The sequence below is a fragment of the Podarcis raffonei genome, chromosome 17 (assembly GCF_027172205.1).
Source record: "Podarcis raffonei isolate rPodRaf1 chromosome 17, rPodRaf1.pri, whole genome shotgun sequence".
NCBI classification, from domain to species: domain Eukaryota; kingdom Metazoa; phylum Chordata; class Lepidosauria; order Squamata; family Lacertidae; genus Podarcis; species Podarcis raffonei.
The window spans coordinates 41,417,879-41,439,878 of NC_070618.1; the positions used below are offsets into that span (position 1 = coordinate 41,417,879).

The 22,000-nt window shown below is 44.3% G+C and overlaps 1 protein-coding gene across 4 annotated transcripts in view; it reads right to left on the reverse strand.

Annotated features, from left to right (window-relative positions):
- Window positions 1-22,000, reverse strand: part of PTPN18 (protein tyrosine phosphatase non-receptor type 18) — a 91,223-nt gene that overhangs the window by 4,425 nt on the left and 64,798 nt on the right. For all 4 annotated transcript variants that reach the window (XM_053372078.1, XM_053372080.1, XM_053372076.1 and 1 more), the window contains 6 exons: window positions 19,015-19,081; window positions 17,768-17,845; window positions 16,423-16,512; window positions 13,272-13,354; window positions 10,002-10,339; window positions 315-394 (listed from right to left, as the gene is read on the reverse strand). In XM_053372078.1, the coding sequence (XP_053228053.1) occupies window positions 315-394; window positions 10,002-10,339; window positions 13,272-13,354; window positions 16,423-16,512; window positions 17,768-17,845; window positions 19,015-19,081 (736 nt within the window). The remainder of the gene's footprint in view (window positions 1-314; window positions 395-10,001; window positions 10,340-13,271; window positions 13,355-16,422; window positions 16,513-17,767; window positions 17,846-19,014; window positions 19,082-22,000) is intronic.

Consider the following 22,000-nt stretch of genomic DNA (forward strand, 5'->3'; position numbering starts at 1 on the left):
TGGGATTGATTATGTGGGGGGGCTCTTACCTGCCTCCCCCCATATTTTATTCAAGTTGGCACCCTGGAGGCCAGGTCTAGTAAAGCCAAACACACCCTAAAAACCAATCTGAATCAGGGCTGGGGGATTCTATGGCCCTTCCAATATGCTGTTGAACTCCTCCCCAGTCAGCAGGGTCAATGGTCGGGGAGGGGGCAGTGGGAGTTGAAGGGCTACAGGCTCCCCATCCCTTCTGGTCTACAGTTTTTATCGGAGGCTTATCCCAGTCCTGTGACATAGAAATGTGGCTGGGAAACACCGCGCAGAGAACATACTGTGGGCAGCAGGTTCCTCAGGGGCTTTTTCCCTAATCCATTGATGTGAGAGGAGGAGGTGACTCTGGGATTGGAATCGCCTGTAGCAGAGAGAAGAGATCAGACAAAGAAAAGGTTATTCCCGATAGGTGCTTTCTGTACTCCCTTTGCTGTAACCACGACAGGTCAGAGGGACCTAAACTTTTCCTCGGGATTATGATATTAGTATTAGTATTATTACAGTCATACCTTGGTTGTTGAATGGCTCAGTTGTCAAACAAATCGGCTCCCGAATGCCACAAACCCGGAAGTGAGTGTTCCGGTTTGGGAACATTCTTTGGAACCTGGACATCTGATGCGGCTTCCACGGCTTCTGATTGGCTGCAGGAGCCAGAATGGATTCCGTTCGACTTATGAGGTACAACTATATTTCTACTATCAACTACAGTCATACCTTGGGTTGAAGTTGCTTCAGGTCGAGTGCTTTTGGGTTGTGCTCCGCGGCGACCCAGAAGTAACGGAACACGTTACTTCCGGGTTTCGCCACTCACGCATGAGCAGATGGTCAAAATGACATCACGTGCATGCGCAGAAGCGGTGAATCGCAACCTGTGTATGCGCGGACGCAGGTTGCGTTTGCTTCAGGATGCGAACGGGGCTCTGGAACGGATCCCATTCGTATCCAGAGGTACCACTGTATAATCAATGACCTATCAACAGATTCCTCCCTGACAGTTTACGATAATCTCATTGAGTTCTTGCAGGATGTGGTCTCTGTTAACATAAACCCAGCCAGCAAGCCCCGCATTGCTAAAGGGTGCAGATGGTTCGACCAAGAGTGCCGCACAAAGAAGAAACACTGGCCTATAGAAACACTGGCCTAAACTATTTACCCCCAACTTATTTCAAAATTTAAAAAGAGTACAAAGCCCTTTTGGCTTCAAAAAAAAAAGGCAGTCTGAACAAAACTCCTGGCCTCTGTTGCTGAATGCCTTGCTAAACAACGAAACAAAACTCTTCTGGCAACTGGTCTCTGGCTTCCTGAGCAATAGCTCTCCAGCCCCCAGCTGTGCCATTCCAGCTCAGGTATGGGAGAACCATTTTAGAAATATATTCACGGAAAATTCAAATCTCCCCGCCAGTTTTTATGATGAAGTTTCAGCAGAACTGTCACTGCTCCCACAATGGAGCCCAGGTACAGTGGAAGAAGTCTATACATTAATTGGGAACCTTAAGAGTGGTAAGGCCCCAGGAAATGACTTTATCCCAGCTGAATTGATCATATCAAATTAGCACTGGTGGGCTCCTCTTCTGGCGGCACTTTTTATGATAGTAAATAACTCAAGCAAAGTACCATCTAGCTAGAAACATGCAATAGTAGTCTCAATTTTTAAGAGAGGCCAGCCAAACGTGCCTTCTAATTATAGGCTAGTCAGTCTGCTTTCAATTATAGAAAAGCTGTATGCCCGCTTTCTCTGGAACAAACTGACAACTTTTCTAAATGACTATAAATATATCTGAAGCTCGGGCAGCTTTCCGCGAGAACACTCAACATCAGACCACTGTCTAACGCTGTCCCTCCTAGCTGAGAAGTACACCAGACCTCTACAGGGAAAACTCTTTGTGGCCTTTATGGACCTGAAATCTGCCTTTGACTCCATCCCCAGATTCCAACTATGGGCCAAGTTACATCTAGCACTGAAGGATAAACGTCTCCTATATCTTATTAAAGCCCTGCACAGTGGAAGCAATTTGCAGGTTAGGTGTGGGTTGCAGGGCCAGCTCTCAGACTGTATTGAGATGGCCAGGGGAGTGAGACAGGGATGCATTTTGGCCCCTACCTCGTTCAGTTTGTTGTTTATTTGTTTTTAATTTAAATTTCTATTGGAATTTTATTTAGAACATAACACAAACCCCCACGCCCCAATACACAAATCCACCTCATTAAACGTGAACATAACATACAGTGAGCATAACATACAACAATACAAACAACCCAAAAAAATACTTCCTTTATCCTGTATCTGGCCTCCTTATTTACTTCTTATAAACAGTTTATAAGATGTTCAGTTTGTTTTTGAATGACTTAGAGGCAAGCTTAATGGACCCTGTTGGCCATCTTCCAAAAATAGGGACAAGAAAGACCCCTTTCTTGCTGTATGCGGATGACACAGCCATCTTCTCCCAAACCAGACCTGGCCTGAACTACCAACTAAGGAAATTCTGAGACTACTGCTCCGGTAATAGGTTATCCATCAATTATGAAAAATCAAAAGTCCTGGTTTTTGAGAAGAGATTGTCCCTGAGTAAATGGGTACTGGACGGTCACAAACTAGAGCAGACCAAATTCTTCCGGTACCTAGGGCTTCTGTTCCATCATTCCAAGTCCTGGAAACATCATTGGCAAACGGCCTATCAAAAGGCGGAGGTAAGCAAACTGGCTATACTTCAATTCTTTTATACAAGGGGAGGCCATTATGTTCCATCAGCCATTAAGGTAGTTAATGCAAAATCTGTCTCTCAGGACTTCCGGGTTAGTGCCATCGGCAATGGCGGAATTCCTCTGATCAAGAGGAACCCGCTCCGCGAAAATCGGGTCTTGCCGCCGCGGCGAATGCGGAGACCCTTTAAAAATCCCAGGCGGAGGAAGCCTGGGAACGTGGGATTCGGCTGACACAAGGAGCGCCCCCCCCTACTCGCAAGGAAACCCCTTTTTCAGGGATCCGAAGCGACGTGGGGTGAGCGGCGCGATGTTTTGAATCGACCGCTATTTTCACGGAGTGAAGCCGCACAGCCGTTGCCGGAGAGCGCTGACTTTTTCCTGTGGACAACTGGACTCTAAACAAGTACCCGTGAGTAGAACGGAAAATTGGATTAAGAAACATTTTAATTTGGCACTGAAGCGGGAAGGTTCTAAACAGGAAGTCCGCCTTCCGCTTTTGTAAATAGGCTGAAGCAAAAATTGTGCAAGCTAAAGTCAGGAAAGTCGTATACAAAGGTTTAAAATTCCTCCAGTTTTAACCACCAAAACCCCTCTTGGAAGTAGGAGTAAAGAGGGGGAATTCTGATTGTTTAAGCCTGCAGGAGAGAGAGTAAAGAAAGAAAAATTTCCACCGTCTCAAACCTGGGAACGGGGTGTCAGAGACAGAGACTTTTGGGGAAGTTCATTGACTGTGAATGGAACGCCTTTTGACAGATAGTTAAAGAAGAGAAACAAATTGATTCCAATGTTGCCTTTTGCATTTAAAAGAAACAAAGAATTTGAAAAATGAAAGTAATTCTCTTTTGTTGGACCTGCTTTCAAAAGATGGATACAAATAGAAATTGTCTCCTCTAGAGGGAGCTTGTTAAATTGTTGCTGGAGTTGATCTGGGGATTTCACAGCTGTGGAGATTAAGATCGTGGGACCAGACTCTGACCTTGAATAAAAATGTGTTTTGAAGAAGTTTTGGTGCTTGCTTTTTGCAAGACAAGCGCTTTGTTGGAGCAGATGCATGAGAAGATGGATTTGATGACTGTTGCAGTCAAAAATTTTGGACAAACAGTGAATATTTATACAGAAACCATTCAGGAGCCAACGCAGGAACCTGTTTTGACAGGGCAAGTGCAAATGCAGAAGATAATGGAGGAGGTTGCTGTTGAACCTCAAGTAACACAAATGGAGAGACCCGAGGCCCTGCAGGAGCATAAGCCGCTGTCCTTGAAGACTGAATTTGGAGTGGGCCAGGGGGGGTCCGGAGATGTGGGGGCCCTTAATTTTGGAGGGACTTTGAAACATGCTTTTAAATATTTTCTGGACTACACAGCCGACTGTGGGGAATGGGACTGTGGGGAATGGGCTGATCTGTTGAGGAGAGTCGGAGTTATTTTTGAGTTGGAGTATCCCCGAGACCTACTCCTCAACGAGAAAGAAAAGAAATTAAGAAAGAGATCAACAAAAGACAAGGTAAAGTGCAGGTACAAACAAGAAGAAGATCTGCAGAAGGGACATGGAAAAGACTTAAGAGCCTCGGACATAAGATTACCAGGTTGATGGACTAGATGGAATGGACAGTAAGGACTGACATGACCCGAGACCAGGAAGAAGAGACGTTGGAGGAAAATTGGAAGAAAATTTTTTAAAAAAATTATTTTGGGAATCAGTGCAAAATTAATGAGCATTAGGAAAAATGTTGGAATGAAAATATTTGGCTTTAGTAGAAACGATATAAGGAATTATGTACAAATAAATATTAAGTTTTAAGCTTTAAGGTATTTTATGGTAAGATAAGGTTAAAATAAATTAAGGTAAATTGTTGTTGTTTTTTTAAAGATATTTATTTAAGTTTCCAATTTTTATACAAACAAAAAGAAAAAAGCAAAAAAGTTTAAAAACACATAAAATTCACAATACTTAGTTTTCAATGACATATTTCCCTGACCTCCTCATACCTCCCCTTCTTGTATTCCAATTCAAATTATTTATTCCGCAAATCCTTATCTCAAAGCATTACAGCTAAAAACCCCTTGATTTCTATCCGACATCATTCAACATTCATTAATTTTACAATATTTCTGTAGATAGTCCTTGAATTTCTTCCAATCTTCTTCCGCCAACTCTTCTCCCTGGTCACGGATTCTGCCAGTCATTTCTGCCAATCCCATGCAGTCAATCATCTTCATCTGCCATTCTTTCAGAGTGGGTAAATCTTGCGTCTTCCAGTACTTTGCAATAAGTATTCTTGCTGCTGTTGTAGCATACATAAAGAAAGTTCTATCCTTTTTTGACACCAACTGGCCGACAATGCCCAAGAGAAAGGCCTCTGGTTTCTTCAAGAAGGTATATTTAAATACCTTTTTCAGTTCGTTATAGATCGTTTCCCAGAAAGCCTTAATCTTAGGGCACGTCCACCAAAGGTGAAAGAACGTACCTTCATTTTCTTTGCATTTCCAACATTTATTGTCGGGCAAATGGTAATTTTTTGCAAGCTTGACTGGGGTCATGTACCACCTGTATATCATTTTCATAATATTTTCTCTTAAGGCATTACATGCCGTAAATTTCATCCCAGTGGTCCACAGCTGTTCCCAGTCAGCAAACATAATGTTATGTCCAACATCTTGTGCCCTTTTGATCAGAGCAGATTTGACCGTCTCATCCTGAGTGTTCCATTTCAACAGCAAGTTATACATTTTTGACAAAATCTTAGTTTTGGGTTCTAACAGTTCTGTTTCCAATTTAGATTTTTCCACCTGGAAGCCAACTTTCTTATCCAAATTGTAAGCCTCCATTATCTGATAATAATGAAGCCAGTCTTGCACTTTGTTTTTTAGTTTCTCAAAACTCTGCAGTTTCAGTCTATCTCCTTCTTGTTCCAAAATTTCCCAATACTTCGGCCATTTGGCCTCCATATTGAGCTTTTTCTGAGCTTTCGCTTCCATTGGTGACAACCACCTTGGGGTTTTATTTTCCAATAAATCTTTATATCTAATCCAAACATTAAACAATGCTTTCCTAACAATATGGTTTTTAAATGCTTTATGTGCTTTAACCTTGTCATACCACAAATATGCATGCCACCCAAAAACGTTGTTAAAACCTTCTAGATCCAAAATGTCTGTGTTCTCAAGAAGCAGCCAGTCTTTCAACCAGCAGAATGCTGCTGATTCATAGTAAAGTTTAAAGTCTGGCAGGGCAAATCCACCCCTTTCCTTTGCATCAGTTAATATCTTAAATTTTATTCTGGGCTTCTTGCCCTGCCAGACAAATTTAGAAATGTCTTTCTGCCACTTCTTGAAACAGTCCATCTTGTCCACAATTTGCAATGTTTGAAACAAAAACAACATTCTAGGCAATACATTCATCTTTATAGCTGCAATTCGACCCAACAAGGAAAGCTTCTAATTTGACCAAATTTCTAAATCTTTTTTCACTTCCATCCAACATTTTTCATAGTTCTCTTTAAACAAATTCCCATTTTTAGCTGTCATGTTAATCCCCAGGTATTTCACTTTCTTAACCACAGTTAAACCTGTTTCACTCTGAAACTTCTCTCTTTCAGTCAATGTTAAGTTTTTCTCAAAAACCTTAGTTTTTGACTTGTTCAATTTGAATCCTGCCACCTGACCAAATTCTTGAATTAGTTCTAAAACTCTTTTAGTACTAGATTCTGGCTCTTGTAACGTCAAAACTAGGTCATCTGCAAATGCTCTCAGTTTATACTGTTTAGCTCCGACCTGTATACCTTTAACCAACCGGTCCCTTCTAATCATGTTCAGCAGGACCTCCAGGACCGATATAAAAAGCAATGGGGAAATTGGGCATCCTTGTCGTGTCCCTTTTTCTATCTTAAATTGTTCCGTAACCACATTATTTACAATTAATTTAGCATTTTGTTCAGAATATATTGCACCTATACCATTCTCAAAGCCTTGGCCTACCCCCATACCCTGTAAGTTCTTTTTCATAAAACTCCAAGAAATATTGTCAAAAGCTTTCTCCGCATCCACAAATATCAGAACTGCTTTAGTGTTTATATTCACTTCTAGCTTTTCCAAAATGTCAATTATGTTCCTCAAATTATCAGATAGATGTCTTCCCGGTAGAAAGCCTGCTTGGTCCTTATGAATCTCCTCAATCAATACTTTTTTCAGTCTCTTAGCCAAAATATCAGCAAAAATTTTGTAATCCACATTTAATAAGGATATGGGACGGTAGTTCTTAAGTTGTGTCTTTTCAGTTTCCGTTTTCGGTATAAGTGTAATATACGCCTCTTTCCACGATTCTGGTGCTCTTTTCCCTTCCAAAATTTCTTTACAGACTTCCTTCAAAGGTTGTAATAACCACTCTTTCAAAGATCTGTAATATCTGGAAGTCAGCCCATCCGGTCCTGGAGACTTGCCTAATTGCATATTTTGAATGGCACCTTCTATCTCCTGGTCAGATATTTTGCAATTGAACATTAGTTTGCTTTCTTGTGAAATTTTTTGTAATCCATTTGTTTTCAAAAAGCGTTCAATGTCCATTTCATTCTGTGGCCCTTGTGCATATAATTGTTTGAAGTATTTCTGGAAGCAATTTCTAATCTCAGTTGGATTGTGTATATCTTTTCCTTCTACTTCCAAATTTGTGATGGTATTTAGTTTTTGTCTTTTTTTCAATTGCCAAGCCAGTAGTTTCCCACATTTATTCGCTGATTCAAATGTCTTCTGTCTCATTTGTTTAATTTTCCATTCTATTTCCTGATTCATCAATTCCATATATTGTACTTGATATAATTTTATTTCTCTCAAAATCTCCTGCGACTTTGGCTTTACTCTCAGTTTTTTCTCCCCTTCTTTTATTTTCTCCAAAATTTTATCTTTTTTCTCATTTCGACTTCTCTTTTTTATTGCGTTCTGTTGTATCAAGAACCCTCTCATCACAGCTTTACTTCCATCCCAGATTACTCTTTTTTCAACATTAGTAGTCATATTTATTTCAAAATAGTCTCTCAAATTTTTTTGGGCCTTTTTATATACTTCTTCATCTCTAAATAGGGTGTCATTCATCCTCCATCTAAAGGAGCCGGGTGTTGTTTGCTTCATCTCCATCTTTACAGCGTTATGGTCTGAGCAAGTTTTAGGGCAGATTTCCACTTTCTTTATCTTTGGTGCCATTCCTCTAGTAATCCAAATTTGGTCAATTCTAGTCCATGTCATCTTAGCTTCAGAGAAGAAAGTTCCCTCTCTCCCCAGGGGGTTCTTAGTTCTTCAAATGTCAATCAAGTCCATATTGTCAGTCAATTCAAAGAAAGTTTTTGGTAGTCTACCATCTTTGGTGACTACCTGTTAAATTAAGGTAAATTGAATGACAGAATATAGTGAAAGATGGAAAGGATTTGCTGAGTTAATTAATAGGTTAGACTGTTAAGACAAATTACTCAATAAAAATTGAGAAAGCTGGAAAGAATTTGCTGAAACAAATAAGTAAACTAGAATATGAAAAGGGAGGTGTGAGGAGGTCGATGAAACAAGTAAATGAAAGATAAAGATATGGAATATTGGATGTGTGTGTTTTTTTATTAGTATTCTTATTGTTGTATTGATTTTTATGTTTTTTTAATGTATGTTTTGTTAAATTTTTTGTTGTTTTCTTTTTTTCTTTTTTCTGTAACTTTTGAAACTTCTAATAAATATCATTTCAAAAAAAAAAATTAATGCAAAATCTGTCTCTCAACTCCTCTAGGCCTCAAACATCTGGTTCAATGGCTCATTCTCCAGGTTTGATGACTTCCAGGAAACGTTTCTCCGGTCCCTCCTACAAGTTCCAAATTGTGTTCCAAAGGCAATACTATTTCTATCAAGTAAAGCATGGTGGGCTGCCCTGAGATACTGGCTCAAGATCTTAGTCTTTGGTCTAGGGAAGGGGTTCCATACCTTCCATACCTAAACAACGAGGAGTTTGCCAGCTCATAGATGAAAATGATGGTTAGAAAAGCCACTTGGCTTGGTATGCCACCTTCTCTCCTGTACCATCTGGGCTATGATACCACCCTTGAATCTCTGAGGCAAAGCCTCTGGAACATATCACATAGTGATCTCCGATCTCAATCTCATGTTATCTGTGGCCCATTAGCAGTAGGAATTCACTATGGGTTCGAGTTTCAGACGCCTGCATATCTTAGAAATTTGTCTGTACCAACAAGTTCCAAATTGTGTTCCAAAGGCAATACTATTTTTAGAAACAGGTGAATGTCTTCTATCAAGTAAAGCATGGTGGGCTGCCCTGAGATACTGGCTCAAGATCTCAGTCGTCTTTTCACCAAAGCCAGATCAACATATCCACAACTAAACAAATAGCGCTTCGGTCTCCCTTCCCTGGGGGGTTGTTTGTATGAATCTGTATTTTATTCTGAATCCATGTTATGGGTCGTTGGACTGCAATAAAGATTATATTATTGTATTTCTATTTCTATACCACTTTATATTCTTAAGGGGAAAAAATCAAAGCGGATTACAACACATTAAAATATTAAATAAAACAATCCAGGAAAAATGACTGAAGAATGATATTTGCAGCCTTTAATGTTTTACTATGGATTTTATTAGTTACATCTAATCTATGTTTGCAGCCTTTGTGAATTCCCATTTGAATTTGCTTGGGTTCTGTACACCCAAAGAAAAACCCCATGAAATACCTCCAAATCCAAATTTGTCATGATGACTAGAATCTTGTTTACTTGCATTGAAGTCATATGATATTCACAGAGCTAGTTTAGCACAGTATTTTAAGAAAATGTGCTGTGATCCAGGGACATCCTTAGTTCAAATGTCTCTTCTGTCATTAGCTAGATAACAGCCTGTGCACGTTGGCTCAACAGCAAGTGTCACCACCAGTTCCAGGTGACCCTTTTTGTCAAGTAGGTGTGCTCTGGCATCCCTTCCCCCATGTCTGCAACATGAGATGATAACGCTGACCTGCCATATCTTGCAGGCCTGATGTTAGGGTTACTGAGATAATGTTTAGGGAAGTTTTAAATCTTTGATGTTCTATTGTGTTTTTACTATTCTGCTGGGAGCTGCCCAGAGTGGCTGGGAAAACCCAGTCAAATGGGCAGGATATAAATAATAAAATTATTATTACTATAAAAGAACTGGAGCACTTAAAACTACTGCATAAATGTTAAGTCTTATTGTTATACAGTTATACAAATTCTTAAGTGCACACAAACTATTACTTCACATCACCTGGGTTAATTTGGGCGTATTCGCAGGTTGCCGCGGAAGCTGGCCGGTGGATGGGGCTTCCAGGCAGCGAGTGACTGGCTTGCACTCCTACAAAGGCACTGGGGTCAATTGCCAAGGTGTCGGGCACATTGCTCATCCGAGGCTTCACTGCGGCATAAAGGGGTCCCTCTCCACTAAGCGGGGCCTCGTTGCCTGGAGCAGGAGGAGGAGGAGAAGCGCCCAGTCCACTTCGCCGGAGCTTGTTCACAACCGCATAGGTATCACCCATGTCCCTGATGAGCTTGGGTGGTTGTTCTGGCGCTGATGTGGGCTGAGGGTCAACCGGCACCGAGATGCTCCTGGATCAGGGAACACAGAGGTTTATGTGAAATCTCCACAAAAGGCGAAGGGACCTCTCTCAGGATAAGAGTTTATGAGTCAGGCTACTGAAGTTACCGGTATATATATTTTTAAAGGATGCATATTTGTAATGCACAAAATGTACATGTACATTTTCTCAAGTGATTTCTTTTAGTTATTTCCTCTGCAGAGGAGTATAAAACAATTTAGGAACAATAATTGCTTTAAGAAATCTTATGCATGAGGAAGAGTTTGCGGTAATTTTACTTCTCAGCTGTAGCCCAGCCTAGGATTTTTCCAGAGGAACTCCCTGCCCTCCTCTCCATTTTGACTTTCTTCACCGCCTCTATTGCATCTGCAGAAAACAGCAGCAGGAGACTTTTTCAGGTGGTTCGCAATTTAGCGGAACCACCTGTTACATCGGGGCCCAGTACGGGCCACATGATCTCCTGCAATGATTTTGCAAGGTTTTTTGCAGATAAAGTTGCTCAGATTTGGAAAGAGGTAGACGCCACCGTGGGAGCAGCACCGGGGCGGGAGAGTGCTAGAGGCCTGTCTAGTCAAATTGCAAAAGTCAATTCCAATCTGTTACCTCCGAGGATGTGGACAGGCTGCTTGGACGAGTGAAACCAACCACCTGTCTCCTTGATCCTTGCCCATCCTGGCTTATAAAAGCTAGCCAGGAAGGGCTGGGAGATGGGCTTCGTGGGGTGGTGAATGCTTCCCTCCGTGAGGGAGCCTTCCCAGACCCACTGAAAGAGGCGGTTATTAAACCGCTTCTTAAAAAACCATCTTTAGATGCGGCCACGATGGCCAACTATCGCCCAGTCTCAAATCTTCCATTCTTGGGCAAGGTGATTGAGCGAGTGGTTGCTGAATAACTCCAGGCACGCCTGGAAGAAGCAGACCATTTGGAACCCTTCCAGTCGGGATTCAGGCCTCATCACGGGACTGAAACTGCCTTGGTCGCACTGGTTGATGATCTCTGGAGGGCTAGGGACAAAGGTGAAAGCTGTTTCCTAGTTCTGCTGGATCTCTCAGCAGTGTTTGATACCATCAACCATAACATCCTTGTGGACCGTCTTGAGGGGCTGGGAGCTGGGGGCACTGTCATACGGTGGTTCCGCTCCTTCCTCCTGGACCGTGTTCAGAAAGTGGTGGTGGGGGATGAGTGTTCAGACCCCTGGGCTCTCACTTGTGGGGTGCCTCAGGGTTCTGTCCTCTCCCCCGTGCTTTTCAACATCTACATGCAGCCGCTGGGAGAGATCATCAGGGGGTTTGGGCTGGGTGTTCATCAGTATGCGGATGATACCCAGCTCTACCTCTCTTTCAAATCTGAACCAGTGAAGGTGGTGACGGTCCTGTGTGAGTGTCTGGAGGCGGTTGAAGGATGGATGGCGGCTAACAGATTGAGACTGAATCCTGACAAGACAGAAGTACTGTTTTTGGGGGACAGGAGGCGGGTAGGTGTGGAGGATTCCCTGGTCCTGAATGGGGTAACTGTACCCCTGAAGGACCAGGTGCACAACCTGGGAGTCATTTTGGACTCACAGCTGTCCATGGAGGCACAGGTCTATTCTGTGTCCAGGGCAGCTGTGTACCAACTCCATCTGGTACGCAGGCTGAGACCCTATCTGCCTGCAGACTGCCTCGCCAGAGTGGTGCATGCTTTGGTTATCTCCCGCTTGGACTACTGCAAAGCACTCTACGTGGGGCTACCTTTGAAGGTGACCCGGAAACTACAACTAATCCAGAACGCAGCAGCCAGACTAGTGACTGGGAGCGGCCGCCGAGACCATATAACACCGGTCTTGAAAGACCTACATTGGCTCCCAGTACGTTTCCGAGCACAATTCAAAGTGTTGGTGCTGACCTTTAAAGCCCTAAACGGCTTCGGTCCAGTATATCTGAAGGAGCATCTCCACCCCCATCGTTCTACCCGGACACTGAGGTCCAGCACCGAGGGCCTTCTGGCGGTTCCCTCACTGCGAGAAGCCAAGTTACAGGGAACCAGGCAGAGGGCCTTCTCGGTAGTGGCACCCTCCTTGTGGAATGCCCTCCTACCAGATGTTAAAGAGAACAACAACTACCAGACTTTTTGAAGACATCTGAAGGCAGCCCTGTTTAGGGAAGTTTTAAATGTTTGATGTATCACAGTATTTTAATATTCTTTTGGAAGCCGCCCAGCTGGGGTTCTTTGTTCGTGCCTTCCAGCCCCAAGCTCTGCCTCTGCTTCCAGGCCTCTGTTTTGTGCTTCTCAGCTGGCTGCCTGGAAGCTTCTCGATCCAAGTGCCTAGACTGATTGGTGGAAGGCAGACTGCAGTAGATAAGGCATTAAGGGGAGGAGAGCTAATCTGAAAGCTGCAGTTGGAAAGGTATGTCTTGAGGAAGGCTTGACGGATGAGAAGGAGGCAGGGCTTTACTTCTTCACCCAAGTGATGGTTTTCATATGCCCCTCTGACATGTCCAAGCCTGAGCTTTGTGATTTGAAGGATGTCAAAATGGTGAGTACCAAGGTCAGAGAGATGCGCTCACAGCTGCTGTAATACAGTCCGTATTTTTTATTATATATAATAATACCCATATACTAGTGTCTGCCATTCTCCACTGAATAAACCCAAAATGAGCTACAGCTCCACATAAACATTCAAAGCATAAAACCAGGCAACCCAATAATCAATAATCACATCTACCATCTTAAAATATGAAAATGTATAACCAGCACCCGGTTTGGGGGGAAAAGAACCATGTTGTACAATGTGGAGGGTCCTGACCCCTTTCCTAAGGCAGCCCAAAGTCTGCACCAGCTGGGCCTCCCCAGAGAAGAACTCCCACCTCTCGGGTGTCACTGCAAAACATGGCTCTGCTTTCCTGCCAAACCAAGACGGCTGGGCTGCCGTTTCCAAGGCTCCCTCTCTCAGCCTTCCTTACCGGTGGAGGACGGTGCTTCGTTTGAGCGGGGCCACAGCCAGGTGTCGGAGGGAGAGGGCGTCGTCATAGAGGGGAAGACGGTTCTGTGTCAAAATCCGGAAGAACAGAAAGGAAGTAAGGGACGATTTAGGCCAACACAGCTGTTTGAACATGCTACAGCAGGAAGTTTGCAGGAAGCCACGTCTGTGTGCTTCTGAGGGGGTGGCACACACACATTCAATCTACAGTAGCCAACGGGATACCCTTCAGAGGTTGTGGGGCTACAATTCCCATCAGCCCCCGCCGGCATGGCCAGCTACTCCTGCATTCATGTGAGCATTCATTTATTTTTAAAATTAGCTCTTTGTTTTTCACTGCTATTGCAACATCACTTATACCTCCTATGTGTTCCAGAACTTAGGACAGCTGCTATACAACCTTGTCAAGACTGCCTAGTCACACAGAAAGGAGCTTTCCCTGCTCCCTTGCCAAGCTGCTCACACCTTCAGAAATTAATAGGAACAGAGCCAGTGTGCTTATTAACGCAGATGATGTAAAATAAAAGTTTGTGTTTGTGCTTAAGAATTTGTTTAATTGTATAAAAACAAGACTTAGTTTTTATATAGTAGCAAGACAAACCCACCAAAGCAAACACAGATTTCAGTTGCTTGGAGAAAACAAGCTAATTTTTGTTTATTTCATTTACAAACACTTCTGTCTCTTCCGAATCCAGGTGTGGCTGGTGTGGGGGAAGAAGCGCTACACTGGAAGAAGGCCCTGGGGCAGCCTTTATGCACAGATCTTAACTGACCTGCCTATAAGGCTGGGATGGGAAGATTGCTGGGAAGGGTAGTTTTCCTGCCACCCTTCTTACATAGAAGAAGAGTCCTGCTGGGTCCGGCCAAAGGTCCATCACTCTGCTCTCCCATTGTCCAGGCAGATGTTTATGGGAAGCCAGCCTGCAGGACTGGAGTGCAACAACACTCTCCCCACTTGGGATTCCCAGCAGCTGGTCTACTGGGGCATCTGGCCTTCGACAGCGGAGGCAGAACAGAGCCATCACGGCTGGTAGCCATGGATCGCCTTCTCCTCCATGAATTGGTCTACTCCTTTAAAGCCATCCAAGCCGGTGGCCACCTCTCCTTCTATGCAGTGGGTGAAGAAGGGCTTTCTTTGTCAGCCTTCAGTTTCCTGGGGCTCAGTTCCCTGAGTCTTCCAGTATTCCCCTCTAGCTGGGGATTTTGTGTTTGAGGGATACACCCATTCAGTGGCAGTTCCAGGGCTTGTTGGGGGGTGGAGAGGCTTCCTCAGCCACAGTGCCCTCTCAGTGGGGGCCCTTCCTCCTCCTCCCCATTGCTACAGCTGCCCATTCACTTCTCTTCCCCTCTGGCTCCAATGTGCGCCACCTAATCCTCTCTCTACTAATCCCCCCCCCTTATTGAGGTGTACATTCCCACAACGATTGTGCAATTATTGGGCAGACAATTATGTTTAAAGTGTTTGCTGCTCAGCTGATCTCTCCACACATGCCATTTGTTCAGAATTTTAAAAAGTGAATCAACAAACTGGAAGATGGGGAAAGGAAAAAGGGAACACCTACTGGTGTGAATGGGAGCAAGCAGTTTTGATCTTCAACTGCAGTTGAAGTGTGTGTCTGTTTGTGTGTGTAGCGGTGAAGCTAGGCTTTTTTTTCACTCGGGTCAAAGACCCAGTAATGGCACCCCACGTGCATTTGCATACACACACAGGCTGGGAGCCTCAATGGTGCCCCTTGGGAGGCATCACCCAGAGCAAAAAAAACCCCCAACCCCCCCAATAGCTGTGGCACTTGCGGGTGCACTGGTCTAATGAAGCCAAATTCAAAAGGAGAAAATGTCGTCTCCAAGCAAGATCCAGCTCAAATGTGGACAAGCCCTGAGAAGCTTGGCTATGAAAAGTCTGAAGCAGTTGATGGGCTAATTCTTGTCTCCCTGCCCAGTTGTGAGCCTGAGGGGCCTTCAAATGCCAGTCTCTGGGCCACCCATGGGTGTAACCTGGGGGGGGGCGCGAGTAAAACAATAGAAATACTTAACTAACTGACCCATCACATTGGTTCTGCCCCCCTAACAAAAATCCTACCTATGCCCATGGGGCCACCATCATATCTCACTCACTTTGCTGTCACTTTTGCCCCTCCCAAGCCCACGGAAAGTAACCTAAAGCCACAGAGCCTCCAGATTCTTGTGGTATCAGACTTACACAGCTGGAACTCCCCAGTTAGTAGATCAGAAAGATAAGAGGCCATTTTGGGGGGAAGTGAATATGAAAGAGGAACCTCCTCAAAGCACAGATTCCCGGCAGGGGAATGTGTGCACTTGCACTTGTGTGCCAGAGACAGGCAGAGAGAAAGACAGCTAGCTGGGTTTGCTTTTATAGTAGCTGCCTGTATCTTTCCCTCCATTGCCAGGATTCTTAAAATGGGGAAGAAATGAGCTTTAAACATGGCGTGTGAAGGCAGCTTGCAACTCCTATCATCCCTGCCCACTGGCCATATTGGCTGAGGTTTATCTGGAGGGCTGCAGTTTTCCAACCCCTGCAAAAAAGGAAGGGGAGAGCATTGCAGTTGTCCTGGGAAACCAAGATTAGTCCTTTTCCTCTTCTTAACATGCATTCAAAGCCAGTGTGGACCTGGGACACGAAGGTTTAACACACACCCCCGGGGTGACCTTGGGATAGTCGCTCTTAAAGCAGGGGCCAGGATGGGGCAGTGGAAGACCCTGAGTTCCTTGAAGAAAATGAAATATTTGCAGTAACAAAATTATGAGAGCTAAAGCCACAACTGCAGGTACAATCTTCAGGAATCTGCTGTGACATTTATGAATTCAGCTCACAAATATAACTCAGAAAGGCTTCGAAGGATCAACTAAATATTTGGTCAAGTTTGATTAAAACTCATGAAGAAATTTATGCCCCTCAAAAACTGGAGGTCTATGGGCTAGAAGTGTCTGTTTTCAGATTCCCCAATCAAAACAGCAATCCAAGGAGAAACTGCAATGGGTTGATCTCCACTGAGGACTACAACACCCCCCCCCACCTCTTCTGCCAACTTTCACAGATGAGTGAGGAGAAGCTGCCCTATGTGGGAAGTTCCAGTAACTCCAGTGTTGCTTTGAGTTTTGGATTTGTCTCTTACTTCTTTGACGTTTTCATAGTTTGAGTCAGATAAACTCAGGGCAGCCCGGAACATTTCAGTGACCGCATGGTATACAAACTCATACTGCTCCTGCCAAGAAAAGAGGAGATATGAGATATGAGAGGAGAATGTTGATCTATAAAGGGAAGCTCCAAACGCCCTTAAGGTTCGGCCACACTCGAGGGAAGCGGTCACCAACTTTTTGAGGCCCATGGACACAGTGGAATTTTTGAGCAAGTGCCATGGGTGCCATGCCTTCTCTAGTCCTAAAGGTAAAGGGACCCTTGACCGTTAGGTCCAGTCACAGACGACTGTGGGGTTGCAGCGCTCATCTCGCTTTATTGGCCGAGGGAGCTGGCGTTTGTCCACAGAGTTTTTCTGGGTCACGTGGCCAGCATGACTAAGCTGCTTCTGGCGAACCAGAGCAGTGCATGGAAATGCCGTTTACCTTCCCGCCGGAGCGGTACCTATTTATCTACTTGCACTCTGATGTGCTTTCGAAATGCTAGGTTGGCAGGAGCAGGGACCGAACAACGGGAGCTCACCCCGTTGCGGGGATTCGAACTGTGGACCTTCAGATCGGTAAGCCCTAGGCTCTGTGGTTTAACCCACAGCGCCACCCGCATCCTACAATCCCAGAAAAGCTTACCCACAACTGACAGAAGGAGAGGACGTGTGCACTCACTTTGCTTTTCCAAGGGACCGGGCAAAACTTGGATCGCAAAGAATTCATAGGAGCCTTGAGAAGCCCATGCAGCCCAAAGAGGAGGTGGGAAAAACATCAGCCTTCCCACTTCCTCCTTCAGCTCTGTGGGTTTTCCAAGGGAGAAAAGGTAACCACCCTCAGCCCCTCATGATTAAGTGGTGAGAGCATCAGGGGAGCTCAGAAGCCTTTTTGGACATCAGATGAAGCCCTCGATGCGACCCCTGCTTTAGGAACACCAAATACCAAGATATGAAGATAAAGAGCCTGTACACTAAATTAGTCTGCTGCCCCCTGGTGCAGTGTGGGGTACTGTCTAGTGCTGGAGTGAGCCCCACCAGTGCCCGAGGCGGGCACCTGCGCAGCGCAATGGGGGAGGGCACACTGTGGGATGGGGTGCGCTGCCAGAGTGACTGCGTCCCTGCCAGGCGCCATCCAGCTAGAGGGCACCCGGAGCGATGTGGTGGCTTGGGTACCCTGCAAGCCCAGCGCCACCCAGGGCAATTCACCCCTGCCTAGCTACTGGCGCCGTCCCTTCACCAGATTCAGCTGCCAGTCCAGACTCTGTGAGGACACACATCATCTTTGCTTCGGGCAGCAAAATGTATTGGTGTGGACAGCAGCGATGACTGCGGGGCTCACCTGGGTCTGAACAGCAGCTGGTCTCTGCTTCCTCATTTCTAGGACAACATCAAAAATACTGAAATGCGGGGGGATTCTCTGAAAAGTAGAGGAGAACTGGGGAAATGTCGGCAATAATAATAATAATAATAATAATAATAATAATAATAATAATAATAATAATTTTATTATTTATACTCCACCCATCTGGCTGGGTTTCCCCAGGAACTCTGGGTGGCTTACAGTAAAACATCAGACATTAAAAACTTCCTGATACAGGGCTGCATGATATCTGACTGAAGGACCTTCATTTGGGTTCCCACATTTGCCACTCTGCTTTACTACTCCCTATTTCATTTGCTGTTTCCTCTGAGCTATGTGAGGTATCTTCCCCAAAGAAGCAGAAGGCAAGGGAAGATGCGAATTTTGCAGGGATCAACCAAGTACTGTATCTTGATGTTTGTTGTGGGAGCTGAGACTCTGCAGTACAATAGTCCTCTCCAAGGGACATTTTTGTTCCTCATTTTACATACAGATGGAGGCTATATATGAAGTTATGGACTGTGTCAACTCAGACGGCTGGAGAAAGGTTATATTTTTGAACACCTCCAAGTGTAAAAACAAAACTACTTGTAAGTAATAGTCTTATTCTGATAAGCTAGTTTATGAACAACAGAATTGGTTCCTAGGAGGGGACAGTCTTGTTTCCATGGATTATATGTAAGCTGTTTCAGGAGCCTTTTTGGCTGAGGAGGAGGGTTCAAATGCTCTAAATTAATAAACAATGTCCAGAGTTCTGCCATATATAGAAAACAGATTTAATTAAAGTGTTGCATGCAATGCACAGATGTAGCAAGAGGTTCACTACAAAACACACACTCACTGGCAAAGCCAGACCAGGCACTCATCACACCTGGTTCTATTCCGAACATATTCCAAACAGAGATGCTTCAGGAATTCCATCTCTTTTGGGGAAGAAGGGGCAAATTCTATTAAAATCAAATTCTAATCATATTTCAATTAAACACCATTTTTAAAAACAAAGTCTACATGACATTTTATCCATCTGTCTGTCCGTTTGTCTGCCTATCCACCCACCCAGCCAAGAAATAGCCAGACACACAGTCACTCTTTAAACAAGAAAACAGCAACAGTGTCTGGTCAAACATTGTTCCGATATTTGTTGTTCCAACAGACAGAAATATTGGACCAAATCCACCCAGCTTCCTCAATCCTCCATCCCTCAGATCTGACTTGCCTAGAAATACCTGTTTCAGCAGCAGCTGCCGTATGTATTCCAGGGTACAGATCACACCTGTCCGGCCACAGCCAGCACTGCAGAGGAGGAAAGAGTGTGAGAGAGGTTCTGCAAAATAACAGACCTTATTTCAGATCACATCCAGCCAGGAATTGCAATACAAATGAGAACACTTTGCCATTTTGTTTCAAGAAATTCTTTCAGAAAAATCTTCTTGGTTCATCCCCATAAATATAATGGCAGTGTGGACTTCCAGTGCTTCCTGTCAAAATGGGCGCAGAGCTTCGCAGTAGCGGAGACTGGCAGGTGAAGTACAGTGGTACCTCGAGTTAAGTACTTAATTCGTTCCGGAGGTCTGTTCTTAACCTGAAACTGTTCTTAACCTGAAGCACCACTGTAGCTAATGGGGCCTCCTGCTGCTGCCGCGCCGCCAGAGCAAGATTTCCGTTCTTATCCTGAAGCAAAGTTCTTAACCTGAAGCACTATTTCTGGGTTAGCGGAGTCTGTAACCTGAAGCGTATATAACTTGAAGCATATGTAACCCGAGGTACCACTGTATAAACAAGAATAACGAGGGCAATTGTCCTTATAAGCTCCCCACCCCCATGTCCGGGGAGGGGGTGAGCTTCACTTGCAGATCTTCTGATACCCGGCTCTCACTCCAGATGGAAGCAGGAGGCGCTGGGTGCAATGCACTTCGCTTATTGGCAGTTCTTCTGTACTTTGGAATTTTAATAGGATCTAATTTACAGACATGTACTGGGCTAAGGAGACAAGATAAACTGCTAAATAAATCAGCCACTGAGCGACAACGATCTGAATTGGAGAGAGGAAGATTTCCATCATAAGAAGGTGAAGTATGACTGGGGGAGGGGAGCCTTTACCCTTTCTGAATATATATTACGTTTTGCTGCATCAGTGATTCGGCAACTCTTTCCCAGAATATCAATGGATTGATAAAAAGCAAGAGGAAATCAAAGAGAATAAGATAATATTTATGGATTTTTTAATGGAAATGGAACTGCGTGAGAATGTCGATATGATTGAAGCTTCTAACTTCCACTGAATTGCTGTTAAGATTATGGTTCCTTGATCCACCAGAGCAGTGGCGGGACACCAGATTGTTAAGAACTAAGTATTGGAAGAGAAAGGATATGTTGGAGTTCTGCCTGGGGCTATGGGCGAGTGCCAGACCTTCGCTCAGACAAACAAAGATGGTGCAGTGACGCAGTGGAAATAACAGCTTCTGAGAACAGAAGTGAAAACGAAAATGTGGAAGCATAGGTGCCTTTTATGATCGAATTAAAACAGGGAAAATGAAGAAACAAGTGGAATTAACATATCACACAGGAAATTTATTGGATATAGAGAGACTTCCAGGTTGGCGCCTCCGGCAATGGCGGAGCTCCTCCGATCGGGAGGAACTTGCTCCGTGGAAGGCAGGGTCTGACCGCCACGGCGAAGGCGGAGACCCTCTGAAATCACAAGCGGGAGAAGCTTGTGAACTTGGGATTCGGCTGGCACCTTCTGCGCCTCCCCTACTCACGGGGAAACCCTGTTTTGGGGATCCGGAGCGACGTGGGGTGAGTGGCGCGGTGCTTCGAATTGACTGCTTCTTTCACGGAGTGAAGCCGCATTGCTGTTGCCGGAGAGCGCTGACTTTTTCCTGTGGACAATTGGATTTTAAACAACTACCCGTGAGTAGAACGGAAAATTGGATCTTTAAATACCTTAATTTGGCACCGAAACGGGGAAGGTCTTAAACAGGAAGTCCGCCTTCCTCTTTTGTAAATAGATTGAAGCAAAGACGTTATAAGCTAAAGTCTTTGAAAGCTTTTGGCAAAGGATTAAATTTCCATCGGTTGAAACTACAAACCCCCCTTGGAAACAGGAGAAGAGGGGGGAAATTTTGGACTTAGCGAGCCTGCAGGAGAGAGTGAAAAACCAAATTACCACTGCTCTGAACCTGGAAAAGGGCTGCCAGAAAGAGTGAAGTTTTGGGAGAGTTCATTGACTGCGAACAGAACATTTTTGACAGCTAGTTAAATAAGAGAAAGACACTGTTTCCATTGTCCTCTTCTGCATTTAAAAAGGAGGAAAAGTAACTGAAAATTGAAACTATCTTTATGGCTTGAGTTGTGTTTGAAAGGATTGATACAAGTGGAGACTGTTTCCCTCTAGAGGGAGCCTTTGAAACTGTTACAGGAGTATAGCTGGGGAATTGCCAGCTGCGAGATAAGAAATTGTGAGAACCAGAGATTGACCTTGGACCATCTAAAATGTTGACAGGAGAAGCCATTGTGACGGTATTATGTAAGATAAGCTATTCGCTGGAACAGCTTCATAAGAAGACGGATGACATGTCTTTTAAAGTTGACAACTTGGAACAAAAAGTGACTAATTGGAGACAAAAAGTGAGCATTAATACAGAAACAATTCAGGACTTGGTACAAGAATCTACTTTGGCAGGACAAATTGTGGAGGAGAAAGAGAAAGCTGTGGTTGTTGAGCCTAAAGGAATACAAGCGGGATCCTCAGTCTTACAGAAGCAAATTGAGGATTACAAGTTGAGGCCTTCTATGATTGAATCAAGAAAAAGCCAGATTTTGAGGATTGGACGGAAGAAGGAAAGTTGTAAAGATCCCTCTATGCAGGGATTAACTGACTTTTGGGACATGGACTTGGGTCTGGAGAAGATTGGAGTTCTGGGGGCCTTTGGATTTGGAGGAATTTTGAAACATGTCATGAAACACCCTATAGACCTTAGCTTCAACCATGGAAATTTGGCTGACCTGTCCAGAAGGAATAAAAGCATGGTTAGGTTGGAGTCTTCTCAAGATCTGCTCTTTGGCATTAAAGAATATGAAGAAGACCTGCAGAAGGGACCTGGAAAAGAGTTAAGAGCCTCGGACATAAGATCTCCAGGTTGATGGACTATATGGAATTGACGGAAAGGACTGGCAGAATCCGAAACCAGGGAGAGGAGATGGTGGAAG